The 15,908-nt window shown below is 42.0% G+C and overlaps 1 protein-coding gene across 1 annotated transcript in view; it reads right to left on the bottom strand.

Moving 5' to 3' along the window:
• The window catches only part of LOC140735572 (uncharacterized), a 288,689-nt gene that overhangs the window by 190,341 nt on the left and 82,440 nt on the right, over positions 1-15,908 (bottom strand). Inside the window, exons 12-15 of the mRNA XM_073060773.1 lie at positions 7,469-7,621; positions 6,897-7,041; positions 4,640-4,798; positions 3,978-4,102 (exon numbers count right to left, since the gene is read on the bottom strand). Coding sequence (XP_072916874.1) covers positions 3,978-4,102; positions 4,640-4,798; positions 6,897-7,041; positions 7,469-7,621 — 582 coding nt within the window. The remainder of the gene's footprint in view (positions 1-3,977; positions 4,103-4,639; positions 4,799-6,896; positions 7,042-7,468; positions 7,622-15,908) is intronic.

The raw sequence follows: 15,908 nt of genomic DNA on the forward strand, positions 1-15,908 counted from the left end.
AGAGACAGGTCCGGATATTTGGAAGGTACGGCCCAGATCTGGGTCAGGATCCGTTCAGCAGTCTTATCACAGTTGGAAAGAAGCTGTTCCCAAATCTGGCCGTACAAGTCTTCAAGCTCCTGAACCTTCTCCCGGAGGGAAGAGGGACAAAAAGTGTGTTGGCTGAGTGGGTCGTGTCCTTGACTATCCTGGCAGCACTGCTCCGACAGCGTGCAGTGTAAAGTCCAAGGACGGAAGATTGGTTTGTGTGATGTGCCGGGCTGTGTTCACGATCTTCTGCAGCTTCTTCCGGTCTTGGACAGGACAACTTCCATATCAGGTTGTGATGCACCCTAGAAGAATGCTTTCTACAGTACACCTATAAAAATTAGTGAGGGTTTTAGGGGACTTTAGGGGGCTTTAGAGCTTAAGCAAAAGTTAAAGATTTAAATAATTTCATACTTGCAGATTACTGTTGATTCAAGTAGCCCAGACATTTGCCATTGATTAAAGTTATCTACATCATGCTTCAAGGACTTTTCTCTTGGCAACTGTGGCATATTACCTTGGAGCTAAAACACTAAATGAGACTACCAGGTTAAAAGTCAAGCCACAAGTACACCTGGTGAAATTTTGCAACACGTTTGTAGCCGGCAACCAGTTGAACTTCCATCAGGCTAAATATTTGTTAAACCTACCAGCTCCATTCTTTGTGGCTCTACCTAATCATGAGAAATTAGATAAAATTGGTCTTGAGCACATTAGACAGTCTTCAAATATAGTCTGCATTTTTGTACTGCAAATTGACCAATGATGAGGATGGATGTGCAAGCTTCTTGCAAATCACATTGCCCACAGTTTTACCTGCCGTGTACATATGAATATATTTTCAGATTATTTTGCAGCAGAGGGAACAACTTTTTTCAAAGGTCTCCATTGCAAATCAATGCTCCCTCAAAGAGCACAGGCAAGTAAGATCTTGTCTCTAAGAGCATTGGTGGGTGAATGTTCAGATTAAGTTTCATTTACTACATGTGCATCAAAACAAATGTGTTGTTTGTGGTAACAACCAGCAGCAAATGTCACCACATGTTCCAGCGCCAACTTAGCACATCCACACTGTACAGCAGAACAACACAAGCAGCAGCAAGAACTAAACAAAACGAAGCAACAGCAAAGCAAAACAAGGCTCTTTACTAACTTCCCTCACACACACAGACAGGCCTCCTCCAGACTTTGACTCGTAGACGTTGGGCCTCTAACCTCCAGTCCCTGCCCTGGATTCACAGATATCTCATCTCCAGACAAGCCAACCCAGGGCTTCAACCTTTGAAGCCCTCCAGACTCACTGATTTTGGGCTTCTACCTCTAGACTCACTGAGCTCTGGACTTTAACCTTCAGCTTTGTCCTCTGGACTCACCAATCATAGATTTGACCTTCAGGCCTCAACCCTAGTACTCAGCAGTCACAAGTTTGACCTGAGGCCTCTACCCCAGTATTCACCGATCAAGGGCCTGAACTTTGCACCTCGACCTCTGGAACTGTACAGATGGGCTATTCCTGTAACCGAGGAAGGGGTTACTTCCTTCATGACTCCTGCCCATACAGACCTCCAACCCAGGACTCTCAATACCTGCAGACCTGGCGTCTGAGATTGCTGGTTCAATGAACCCTCTGGGTTCACAACATTGAAGTCAATGGGAATAAGTATCTGTACTGCCTAGAATCATGAGAAGAATAGTTAGGAACCATTCTTATAACTCTCAGTTTTAATCGCCACCCAAAATTAACTTCCAAATTTTTTATGCAATTTTCAGGAAACTGTAAAACTGTAATTCCCTCCCGTCAGGCACACTTTTACCATCGTAAATTCCAAATGCCTACATTTACGAAGGAAGCTTGTCACTTTGAAATTACCAGAAGTAGCTTGTGACATTTACTTTGTTTCATAATTGTCTACTCCGTGGTAAATGTCTGCATTCCAACCAAATCTACCTTTTACTTTCCAAGCTGCTAGAAGATTTGCCATTTGAATACCGTAATAGAACAACCTGTAAATTTTTAACTTTATTTAACTTCATTTAACTCCTGGATTTGGAACCTATGCAATAGAAAGGCTGATTAAGCATTTATGGATGAAGGCACTTTACTCCAATCTGTAGTTTCTGATTGCAGCAGTAATAACAACCTCATTAAAAATAAATGGGTATCTGTTAGAGTTACAAGCGGAAAACTGAGAAACGCATGCTTCGGTGCACCAGGGAATATTTCAGAATGGAGGTGCTACAACAGAATCTCTAGCTCTTAGATAAACTCCCATTGCTTTCAGATGAGAAAAAAATTTGTAAAAAGTAATTATTTTCACTCATTACTGTATTATTTTGGTTTAAGGTAATAACTTACATTTGAATAAGGATCCAAAGCTTATCTAACAAGGTAAATGATTACAAGTGGATAGAAATGTCTTTACATCTCCAAACCATGGTATAACTTTACATTGGTTAGTGAGAGAGCATTATAATGAAGGCACTGACTTGATAGCTAGCAAATAGGAACAGGGATGGATTAAAGCAAAGTAATCTGTATCTTAAAATTGACATGATTATTCAACCCTTGTCCAACTCATTTCTTTAAATCAATGCTTTGACTTTTCAGTTAATCCAAACTCAACGATTGCTGGGGAGCAAATTTCCATCATCACTCCTGCAAAGAAACACATTTTTGATGTCAATACCGAGTGCCTAACTCTAATATTCACGGGTCACCTCTTTGTCCTTATCTCCTCCACCACAGAAAATATTCTTTGTATCTAACACACTACCTCAACATATCTCAATCTGATCATATTTTTATCTTCTGTATTTAAATCTGTCCTCACAGTTTGACCCTTCTGGCCTCAATATCATTTCTGTGGGTCCCTCCTGGCTTGCATAAAAAAATTCAGTTTATCCCTCCTGAAAAATGCTGACGAGATCTAATTACAATTTGGTTTCACTCATTCAAAGGATGTGGGAATTGCTGGCAAGGGCACCACATTTTGTCATCACTAATTGCCCTTGAGAAATTGGTGGTAGGCCAGCTTCTTGAACTTCAACAATGTATTTGTGCAGGGAATTCTAGGATTTATACCCAGTGATGATAAAAGACTGGCAATATATTTCCAAGAGGAGGTGTTGCTCCCATGCACTGCTATCCTTGCCTTTCCTAGTTGTAGATATTGCTGGTTTGGTAGATGCTGTTGCAGTAGCCTGAGAGAGCAATTGTACTGCATTTGGATTGGCTACATGGTGGAGGGGGTCACTGTTTAGGGAAATTGACAGAATGCCCATCACAGCCCTGACCTTTGCCTCATACTTGGACACCAGTCTCTGACCTGCTCTGGTAATATCATGAATGCCGAGAGAGGTTCAGATTCACTCTTCTTGGAGATGGCCATTGTCTTTTTTTTTGTGGTGTGAGTATTACTTTGGCAATAATCTACACATACCTAAGTGTTGTCCACATTTTGTTGCACACTGGCAAGGCCTTTTTCATTTGCTAAGGAAATGTGAGTGGAATTGGATATTGTGAAGTTATCAGACAACAGCGCCACTTCTGACCTAAAAGTCATTAATGAAGCAGCTGAAGATGGTTGGTCCTTGGACACCGTGCTACAATGATGACTTCAACAATCTCAATTATCTGTGAGGTATGATTCCAACCTCTGGAATACTTTCCTGTTGATGCCTGATGACTTTAATGGGATCTAACCAGAGTATTCAACACAGAGTATAACTCACCTCTTTATACTCTGGTCAAATTGATTTGAATTCATTTCATTGTTTTTTTTAATAATTGTTTGTGCCCATGTATGACCCCTAGTACAGTTTGTACTTGGATTTCTGAATCAGACTCTCCACAGTTCTGACATTCCTGCCATTTTGAAAATGTCTCCTTCTCCCTCACTCTCAAGATTAATTAGGAAAATCATTATGCTATTTGATCAGAGGAAACTTGCCTCCAGGAGATTGACAGCATGGCCCATTGCAAACATGGTGAGATTTGCCATTATCGAACGAGGCAAAAAGGACTTTGGTGAGAAAACAAGAGCAGCCTCTGCATTTGTCCCAACAGAAGATGATTCTGTAACAGATGAAGTGCAACGGTAAAGATTTCATTAGCAAACAAAACACTTTTTTTCCTCAATAGCTGTTGCACAATGTCTTAATTTCTAAGAATTATAACTACAACACATAGACAGTGCATCTGGAATACTGACAAATACTTTTTACATTACAAAGGGTTCTTTTATAATGTTTTCTCCACTGGGATTGTTGTGTCCAAAACCAACCTTTTGACTTGGAAACATGTATTCAAGCTACATAATGCAAGTCCAACTTAACAGCTAATTCTAAAAATCATTACACCATGTTTTCAAATGTTTGCCAAATATAAAAGAACAAGCTGCAGTTACTTATAATTCTAAAACTACCCAAAGCAAACTTTTAAAGCACTGATTGGCAAGCATGATCACTAGTTTTGCTCTTCATTCTTCTACCGTACAAAATGCTGTCACAGCTTCGGTGGGCTCTACAAGTGGGGACGTTACTTGAGTTAAAGTCAACAGATGTCCTCTTTAAAGTAATTGGCATACATAGGTCGAACACACTGCTGTTATACCTGACAGAAAAGTGGCATCCATATACGATGAATATTTCCAGTGTTCCAGGTCAAAGTCTTTGCTGATGATATAATTGGGAAGAGATTCCCTCAGCTGCTGCTTGAAGGGGTCATTTGTTTCCATGATCTGAGATAAATGGGTCCACACAAACGAGCCCACTGAGAAAAGAGATTTAATTGGTTAAAGAATGATTCACATGCACCACAGTGTACAAACACGCCACTGCTCAAATACTGCAGGAATGCTTCCTCCACTCTATCCCCAATCATCTGGATAAAACAGCAAAAATATTTCAAACAACTCTTCTCATTAAATTGAGAATGATCACTTTAATGACAACAAAAGAAATTCATCATTAAAAGTGATTAGTGGAGATCATATTACTCTCTATTCTAAATTCAGAAATAAATTTGAAGACAGTATACAGAATCTTGGACGATTTTTTTTGCTGGATAAGTGGAAATGAAATATACTAATTATATGATTGTCCTTATCGGTGTTTCACCTGATTGCATCATTCACTGGCTTTGTAACCATCAATAGCTACCACACACTCTCAGTGAACAGCAGGTAAAAGGAGGTAAAATAAACCTTATATTCATCCACTCTTCTACCATCCCAATCTGGCTAACATCAACCTTCAACTACATGGCAAATGTAACCAGGCCAAGGCTACCAGGGGTCTTGTTAAAATGGCAGCTCAGGCTTTGCTAACACTCTCTGGGTCTGTTGTCTTAAAACAATTTTTCTCAACTGCATGGTTTAAGACTACAATGTTTAATTGCTACATCAAGTGGAGCTACAGGGTTACTGGGCTAGCTGAACCTACTTTGAACAGCAATCTTAGCCTGGAAGTAAAATTGGGCCTCCTTTATCCCAGTAATTCTTCCAACTCTAAATTCCTGCACCATCCCTCATAACAGGGGACGTACATGGAGCTCTCCACAGTCAAGCTGGGAATGGCTCCTGGTGGGGAAAAACTTGGCAAATTAACGTGGGGAAGTGCGAGGTCATGCACTGGTAAGTCAGCTCAAATGACAAACTATGACTTAAACAGAGAGAGACTGCATATAGGTGTAGGAAAGAGGCATCTAGGTGTTCTTTTGCATGAATCACAGATGGTTAACAGACTGGTGCAGCACGCAGTTAGGAAGGGAAATTAGTCTTTTTACAGCTGGTTTGAGCTTGGAAATCAGGAAGAGATATTAACATTGTACAAGCCTTGGTGAGGCCATACCTTGAGTATTATGTATAGTTTTGGCCACACATAGGTATATATTAACATGGGAAGACGTACAGAAGAAATAAATCAGACTACTTATTGGATTGAGATGGTTACCCGATCATGAGTGGCTCAATACTCGGAATCTTCACTACTTGGTGTTTAACAGAATGAATCATAGAATCATACAGTAGGGAATCCCGCCTTTTCGCCCAACTAGGCGTGAGGTAGGATGTTATTGAACTACACTAAGGGAGCATGACAGTGTAAACGATCCCCAGGGATCATTCCACTTATGGGAGTGTCTCAAAGGTAGCCGCATAGTTATATGGCACGAAGGCAGACATCTAAGACTAAGGCACATTGGCGATTCTCCTCATAGAGAGTGGTAAATCTCCAGAACTTCCTTTTGAAGACAGCTGTGGCAGCTAGATGATCCCAGGAAATATTTAAGAAGGGGGAAAATAATTTCTTTTTTAAATTTGGGAACTGAGTACTAAGTTGAACTGGTCTTGGAGACGAGGCTGGAACTGACTAACCATAATCATGTTGAAGAGTAGTGCAGGCTTGAGGGACCTAGTGGCCAAATCCTGCCTTGATTCTGTTATGCTCTTGTATGATCTCCTTTTGCTTTAAACTGCTGCTGTTGCACACTGACCGGACTGTTATCCCTACTGAGGCCAGGAAAGGATCAGGTCTAGTGAATGGAAAATAACTGAGAGCCAAGATCTTTCCTGGATTAAGTACACAAGCCTGCAACTTGCGTTAATCTACAGGCTAAATTTAAAATCCAGACTAATAAATTTGCAACAATTTCTTATCAAACCCTAGTCTGTTTCCTTAACAGAAACATCTTGTAACTTTTCCACTGTTACATGTTTAAATAAGTAAGCTTTAATACATCACACTTCATCCATCCCTTCAAACTTTGTGGCATATTTTCAATAAGCTTGCCAATTAAATGACCCCATGAAGTTGTTTTGATTACATCACTCATTGTCACAACAAACTTCCAAGAGTGTCAATATCCCAACCTTGAGTGGATTTTTCCTTCCGTAGTGTGAGGCCTACTATTTCGAACAGCTGATCGCTGGGACATTTCATTAAGATGTAGTAAGCTGCAATTCGGAGCTCCACATCTTCATCCATTGTCTGATACAGCTGAACCAACACAGTGCGCTAAAAGCAACAAGAGCATCAGCAAGAATGAAGAACCAAGTCAGGCGGACAAAGCAAAAGGTCTGGTCACTTTAAATAAATTTTGCATTAAATTTTAAACTATTAACCTGCATTTATTTAAAACTAAACAACGTTTAATCAGAACAGAAAAGATCCTCACTGTAGACCTGCAGCAAAATATTGCAAGCAGTCTGCTGGGGAAAAAACCAGCAAGTCAGCAGCATCAGTGGGGAGAAGGAGCGGTCAGCAGTGTGGGTCTAAGCTCATCAGTTTCGATGCAGGGTTTCAACTAAAATGATGGCACTCCTTTACCCCCACCCCCTACAAATGCTGCTCAAGTTGCTGAGTTTTCCTCCGGCACACTGATTCCAGCACCTGCAGTCTCGTGCCTCCATAGATAAGCAATCTGCTGTGAATATTATCTTACATCAGCTTCGCAGGGAATTCTCCGGAAAGCATGAACAGCAGCAAGTCGCACTTGTAGCAAATTAGCTTTCGACTGCACGCACTTATTCAGAGTCGGGATCAGAGCACCCGCTGCGAGACCAGCATTTCCAATGGCTTTCAAGGACATCAGCACCTGGAGATTAGGTAAAGTCAATATTCAGACCATTACCGGCTCAAGTAAAATATAAATATTAATCAGCAAATGCAGTTACACCAGAACAGAAAATAGTTAGTGTCTTTTCAGTAACAATAGTTCTTGGGCTGGGTTTCTTGTTTGGCAAACTCAATATACGTCAGAATTTTGAAATCCCCAGAAATTATGATAGTGAGGGAGGTTGTACACATGGAGCGGATGTCTGCCAGAAAGTGCAGTGGGTAGGTGCATCATGATAAACCTGGTGCTTTCCTTCAGCCCTTACCCTTGAGACTTGAAAGATCCAGCAGCACTATTTAATGAGACAATCCATTTTCTACTGTCTAATCAGTTAGATGCAAATGATTGTTGAAGTGACTGTTTAAAAGTGCGGCGCTTTCTGCAAATGTTTCAAGTCTCCAAGGAGTTCGTGGCAGGTGCTGGACAACGTTTAGCTTATTTCAATTTTCTTCTACAAGCATGCTTTACTGGACATAATCTGTTTATCCTCCCAACCCTATACGGAGTACTGCAGGACTGGGAGGATAAACCGAGATCAAGGAAATACTTTCCACTCCTAGAAAAGGGAGGTAGAGGAGGAGGTTGAGTGCAGTGGAGTGGAGTAGGACAATTTATAATGGTTTATCTGCCCAGAGTCTTCAAGGAACTATCCTCCTTATCTGAACCTAAAGAGAAGTACATGGTTTCTGCAGTCCAGTAACAATTTCCCCAGGAAAACAAAACTGTACCCTGCAGATGCAGTGTTTTGCTTGTCTAGTGAGTATCTCACCTTCAGACATTTTCCCTCTCTTATTCCTTCTCCCTCTTCATTTACAATTATGCCCCTCTAGTTGCTTCCTTCATTGGATCATGTGATTAATGAGGATTCAACACCTTTCCCCAACCTGCACCACTGCAGCGTGCCATTCAATCTCTCTCCATCCTATCAGAGATATTTCTCTCCTTCTCTCCACCCCTCCCCATCCTTCCCAGCTCTTTAACTTTTCTCAGTTTTGATGAAATAATATTGAATGGAAACAAACCCTCCTCTCCATCCATAGATTGTGTCAGACCTGCTGAGTATTCTCAGTAATTATCCGCAGGGAAATCTGTTTGTTGTCACCACTCCAAGTACAGCCAACAGAGCGGAACAAAGACTATAGTGTCAAAGGCTGTCAAACTTGACAAACCTTTCTTAGGCATCCTTCTAGGCCAGGAGTTCCCAACTGTTTTTATGCCATGGACCAATGACATTTAACAAGAGGTCCATGGACCCCAAGTTGGGAAGCCCTGTTCTAGGGATATCTGGAAAATATGGAAGTTGTGCAAGAGAAGTTACATTCTAAGACAGACATGTTTTCTTCTGTGTCTGGAAATAGATGAGAAAACAATGCTTTGCCGGCATTGTAAGTTTGCTCTCTGTGCAGGGGATCATTGACTACACACACGCACACGCACAGCAGTGCCACAATATCAACTCCGTCTGAGACTGGAAGTAAACACACTCCTTTAATGCATGACCACAGGTAATAAAGTATGCAGCACAATGCTGAATATCCTACAACAGTCATCATTCTTTCATTCAGTGGCAGCCTGCAGCGCCAGCTGCATTTAAAGTGCTGCTGTTGAGCCAAGCGTGGTAAGAGTTGTGACCCCAAGACACAATGCGTAAAATCTGAGAAATGCACGTGAAAAAATAATGCCATTCTAAAGCTGATAGAGCAGACCATCATAGTGCTGAAACAAGGCTTCTGCTGCCTGGCTTGCTCTGAATTAGCCCTGCAGTACATAAGAGGAGCAGACAGGCCATTCAGCCCTTAAAGACACTTCTGTCATTCATCAAGATCATGGTGAATTTTCCACCTTGTGCACAAAACATTTCATTGAATCCCTTAATACCTGAAGATCTATCAATTTCTACCTCGAATATACTCAACGACTCAACCATCGAGTAGATATTTCAGTGAATCATCGACATTTGAGTGAATAAATCTATTTATTTATATTTATTGACATACAGCGTGGAGTAGGTTCTTTGGGCCTTCGAGACGCACCACCCAGCAATTCCAACAGTTAAACCCTAGTCTAATCACAGGACAATTTACAATGGCCAATTGTCTTACCACCGATATGCCTTTGGACTGCAGGAGGAAACCACAGCACCCAGAGAAAACCCACGCAGTCACAGGGGAACGTACAATCCCCTCATAGGCAGCGGCGGGAATTGGACGCAGGTCACTGGTATTGTAAAGTGTTGTGCTGATGCACCATCAATAACTCTCAGAGACGTGAGGCGAGAGATAGGCTTTTATTAGCTGGAAGAGAGCACTATCAGCAGCAAGAGACCATCACACAACATCCTGGAGACTGAGACTGAGTCAGCCGGGGTGGGGGGCGTGTCCAGACAGGTATATGTAGTTCACCACATGTGCTAACCACTACACTACTGTGCTGCCCCAACTTACTGCCATCAATGTCTCGAACAGCTGACCCTTATTTTAGTACTCTCACTACTAGTTCAAGACAGGCCAGCAAAAGTAAATAGTAGCTTCACATTTGGAGTAATGGAGAGCATGCAAATGTAAATGGGCCCTTTGGCCAGTAATTAACCACCTAATTACACTAATCCTACAATAATCCCATTTCTTGAATCTCCCCACATTCTCAAGTCTCTCCCAAATTCTACCACTTACCAATATGCTTGGAACAATTTACAATTCACCTACCGTATGGACGACTTTGGCATGTGGGACATTCTCCCTGTGACAATGTTGGTTTCAGAATCAGGTTTAATACCACTGGCATATGTCATGAAATTTGTTAACTTAGCAGCAGCGGTACAATGCAATACATGATCATATAGAAAAAATAAAAAGTAAATCAATTGCAGTAAGTATATCTGTATATTAAATAGTTAGATTAAAAAAATGCAAGACAGAAATAACAAAAAAGTGAGGTAGTGTTCATGGGTTTAATGTCCCTTTAGGAATCAGATGGCAGAGGGGAAGAAGCTGTTCCTGAATTGCTGAGTGTGTGCCTTCAGGCTTCTGTACTTCCTTCCTGGCAGTAACAATGAGAAGAGGGTATGTCTTGGGTGATGGGGGCCGTTAATAATAACCTTTCTGAAACACTGCTCCTTGAAGATGTCTTTGATCCTACGGAGGTTAGTACCCAATACAAAGCTGACAACTTTCTGTAGTTTCTTTCAATCCTGTGCAGTAGCAGCTCCCCCCCCCCCCACCCATCATACCAGACAGTGATGCAGCCTGTCAGAATCCTCTCCACAGTACTTCTGTAGAAATTTGAGTGTTTTAAAGTGACAAACCAAATCTCTTCAAACTTTGAATGAAATACAGCCGCCTTCTTGCCTTCTTTATAGCTGCATCAATACGCTGGGATCAGGTTAGCTCCTCAGAGATCTTGATACCCAGGAACTTGAAATTGCTCATTTTCTCCACTTTATGAAAACTGGTTTCCTCCCGATGCTCTGGTTTCCTCCCACATTCCAAAGGCATGTGTTAGAAAGGGTTGGTAAGTTGTGGGCATGCTGTGTTGGTGAGAGGTATGGTGACACCCGCATAATGCCCCTAGCGCATCCTTAGACTGTGTTGACACAAAATGACGCAATTCACTGTATGTTTTGATATACTGTACACGTGATAAATAAAGCTAATCTTTTAATCTCTTTAACCTAAGATGGTAAGACAATCTGTCAGAACTCTATTTCCCTTAAGAACTTATATTTCAATTAAATCACTCCTTATTTTTCTTAATGCAATAGTCCCTCCATAACTGAACAATATACGTATGCCTTGACTTCACTGCAAAAATAAAAGCTACCCAAAGTAAACATTTTGAGGCACTCCTGCCAGCAGCTGCCCCAGAGACAATGCACTTTTTTTTTTTTAATGAGGTTCAGACTAATTTTAAGCATTACAGGTCTGTCTTGGCATATGCAAGCCACTCCTGGCTATGATGCAACAGCTGATGTAATGAACCAACCAACTGGGAGGCAGGCCAGCCAATGAGTTCACTAAAGTAGACAGGATGGGAAGAGTTATGTTGCCTGCATTCCAGTTCAACAGCAGGATAATGGAACACTGTAACTCCTCAGCCCTCTTTTAAAAGGCTATTTAACTCTGTTTACCTGTCATTACTCTATTTATCTTATGTGATTTAAACACTTCGGCCAAATTTGCTCTTAACTTTCTCTGCTGCATAATCATTTTATCCTCTATTTTTCTTCATAAAATTGTAATGTTTATTGGAGGAACTGAGTCTGAAGAAGCTACCTCAGTCTGCGTTTTTAAAAGGGCTAATCAAAGAACACTGATTTAATTCCAAAAGCTTGGGCGAATAACTTTAGTCCATTAAACAGCTCAGCATTGAAAAAGACAAAAAGCTATTATATAGGATCTTCAAGCCAACCTCAGCTGAATGTTTACTTAAGATTGTTTTATTTAAGTCAGAAAATGCCTCCTTTTGGTTTTGCATTCTACACATTCCATTATTTCTTATACATATGATATTTGCTTGGCCCATGTGTACTTAGTAAACTTGAGCTTTTTGCAAATTCTTTTTTTTAATCTACAAAGCAGTTGGGCTTCTCGTCCTCCTAAAGCCAGGAGAGAAGGGTTGTATCCCAAAGTTAGTCCAACTCAATCTAAACCAATTGAGAACTGAGCTGTGGAGCTGGTCTTTATGCAAGTACCGGGATGATGCACTCATATACAGTACAGCACAGAACAGGCCATTCAGCCCACTGTGTTGTGCCCAACCAGCTAAAAAGCAAATCAAGAACACCCAAACATGAATCCCTCCTCCCTTTACCATGTCTATACTCTCCATCTTCCTCACATTCATGTTCCTATTCAAACATCCCTTAAAAGTCTCTGATATATTTCCCTCTACCACCATACCAGGCAGTGCATTCCAGACATCTCACCGTGCTCTGAGTAAAAAATTTACCCCTCATATCCCCTTCGAAACCACTCCCCCTTCACCTTCAAAGCATGCCCTCTGGTATTAGACATTTCAACCCTGGAAAACAGATACTCCTTGTCTACTCTATCTATGCCTCACATAATCTTATAAACCTCTACCAGATCTCCCCTCAGCCTCCGCTACACCAAAGAAAATAACCCCAGTTTATCCAGCCTCTCATGATAGCACATGTCCTCTAAATCAAGCAGCATCCTGGTAAGCCTCTTCTGCACCTTCTCCAAAGCCTCAACATCCTTCCTATAGTGGGGCGATCAGAACTGTCTGCAATACTCCAGAGTTTTATAAAGTTGCAACATAATCCCTTGACTTTTGGAACTCAATGCCTCAACTAATAAAAGCAAGTATTCCATCGGCCTTCTTAACCACCTTATCAACCTCTGTAGCCACTTTCAAGGAGCTATGAACTCGAATCCCAAGATCTCTTTGCTCAGCAACACTGTTGAGGATCTTGCCCTTCACAGTGTACTGTCTCCTTGCATTTGCCCTACCAAGGTGCAACTCCTCACATTTATCTGGGTTAAACTCCATCTACACATATCTGCAATTGATCTATATCATGCAGTATTCTTTGTCAGTCTTCTCCACAACTCCACCAACCTTGGTATCATCCACAAACTTACTAACCCACTCATCCAGATCATTTATATACAACATAAGCAGCAGAGGTCCCAGCACAGATCCCTGTGGAACACCACTAATTACAGACCTCCAACTTGAATAAAACCCCTCTGCCCTCTACGCACAAGCCAGTTTTGAATCCAAACAGCCAACTCACCGTGAACCCTATGCATCTCAATCTTCTGGATTAGCCTTCTGTGAGGGATTTTGTCAAATACCTTACTAAAATCCATGCAGACCACATCTACTGCCCTACCTTCATCAATCTCTCCTGTCACCTTGTCAAAAAACACAGTCAAGTTGGTAAGACACAATCTGCCCTGTACAAAGCCATGCTGGCACTGTCTCCAACGGGATCCCACTATCAAGCACATCTTTCCCACCCCTCCCCCACATTCCGCTTTCTGTAGGGATCACATCCTATGCTGCTCCCTCGTCCGCTCGTCCCTCCCCACTGATCGCCCTCCTGGCACTTATCCTTGCAAGTGGATCAAGGGCTAAACTTGCCCCTACACCTCCTCCTCACTACCACTCAAGGCTCCAAACAGTCCTTCCAGATGAGGCAACTCTTCACCTGTGAGTCTGTTGAGGTCATCCCCTGTATCTGGTGCTCACGGTGTGGCCTCCTGTATTTCCGTTATACCTGACATAGATTGGGAGATTACTTCGCCAAGCACCTACGCTCCATCCGCCACAAAAAGCAGCATCTTCCACTGGCCGCCCATTTTAATTTCACTTATGTCAATCCACAGCCTCCTGTACTATCATGATGAAGCCACACTCAGGTTGGAGGAGCAAAACATTATATTCCATGTGGGTAGCCTCCAACCTGATGGCATTAACATTGATTTCACGAACTTCCAGTAATGAACCCCCCCCCCCACCCTCCTTCACCATTTCCCATCCCCTTTTCCCCCTTTCAACTTATCTCCTTGCCTACACATTGCCTCCCTGCAGTGCTCCACCCTCTTTTCTTTCTCCCAGGGCCTTCTATTCTCTATCAGATTCCCCCTTCTCCAGCCCTCTATCTCTTTCACCAATCAACTTCCCAGCTCTTCACTTCTTCTCTCCCCCTTCAGGTTTTACCTATCACCTGTATTTGTTGCTCCCCTCCCCCCACCTTCTAACTCTTTATCATCTTTTTTTCTCTCGCCCGAAACATCAATTGTACTCTTTTCCACAGATGCTACCTGGCCTGCTGAGTTCCTCCAGCATTTTGTGTGTGTTGCCTGGCTCTCCCTAATTAGGCCATGGGTTTCCAAATACTCAGATCCTATCCCTAAGAATTTTCTCCAGTAATTGCCCTACCACTGACATGATACTTACCAGTGTACAGTTCCCAGGATTTTCTCTTGTTACATTCTTAAATAGAGGTACAACATCAGCCACTCACCATTCATCCAAGACGTCACCAGTTGCTCGAGAGTTCATAAAGATACTGGTCAAGGCCCCGGGAATCTCATCCTTTGCTCCTTCAATAACCTGGAGTAAATCACATCAGGCCCTGGGGACTTATCCACCTTAATACTCATTGGCAGGCCCAGCACTTCCTCCTCCTTGGCCTCTAAACACCCAAATGTATTTTATACACTCAGCACTGATCTCCTGGTCCTCCATATTCTCTGCATCCAAGCAAATGTTCGCCCCTTTTCCCTTGAGTGGTCCCATCCTCTCGCTAATTTTCCTCTTGCTCTGGATGTATGTATAGAATGCCTTGGGATTCACCTTAATCCTGCTTGCCAAGGACTTTTCATGGCCCCTACTGGTTCTCCTGATTTCCTTCTTTAGTTCTTTTCTGGCTTCTTTATACTCCTCATGTGCTCCGTTTGATCCTAACTTCCAAAGCTTTACATACTTTTCCTTCTTCTTTTTGTAAATTCATCATCTCTCGCACATCCAAGGTTCTCTCATCTTTCCATCCCTGACCTTGCTTCTACCAGGAACATACCTTTCCTGGGCTCTGCGCAACTGATCGCTAAACACTTCCAAGTGTCTGATGTGATCTTGCCAGAAAAAAGGTGCTCCCAATTAACTCTTCTTAGTTCCTGCCTAATGCCCTCATAATTTGCCCTACTCCAATTTAAAACTCTCTCACAGGAACCATACCGATCCTTATCTATAGCTATCCTGGAAGTTAAGGAGCTGTGGTCGCCCACTGAAAGATCAGTCACCTGGCCAGGCTTATTACCTAACACCAGGTTCTCTTGTTGGACTGTCCACACATTGACTTAAAGCTTCCTGGATACACTTAACAAATTCTGCCCCATCTCAACCCCTTTCACTAAGGAGGTCCCAGTTTATATTAGGGAAGTTGAAATCCCCCATGACAACAACCCTATTATTTTTAGACATTTCCTTAATCTGATTATGTACTTATTCCTCAATGACCCGGTGACTATTCTATTGTGTGGTCTGTAATACAACCCAATCACTGTGATTGCACAGTACTGTATATATTGTACTCAAACATTGCATTATGGTGATTCTTTTGTCAGTAAGCACTATTTTATCTGATGGCACTTGTTTATTATGGCACAGGAAGAGTTAAGTTGGACATTCGTTCTAGACTGGTTTCCACAGCAAACAAATCCCATCAGTTCCATTTACTTTCTCCTTATTTCCCTTTAACCCCGCAATTTATCCTCTCTCTCATACGCCGAGCAAC

Source organism: Hemitrygon akajei, chromosome 11, assembly GCF_048418815.1.
Source record: "Hemitrygon akajei chromosome 11, sHemAka1.3, whole genome shotgun sequence".
Taxonomy (NCBI): domain Eukaryota; kingdom Metazoa; phylum Chordata; class Chondrichthyes; order Myliobatiformes; family Dasyatidae; genus Hemitrygon; species Hemitrygon akajei.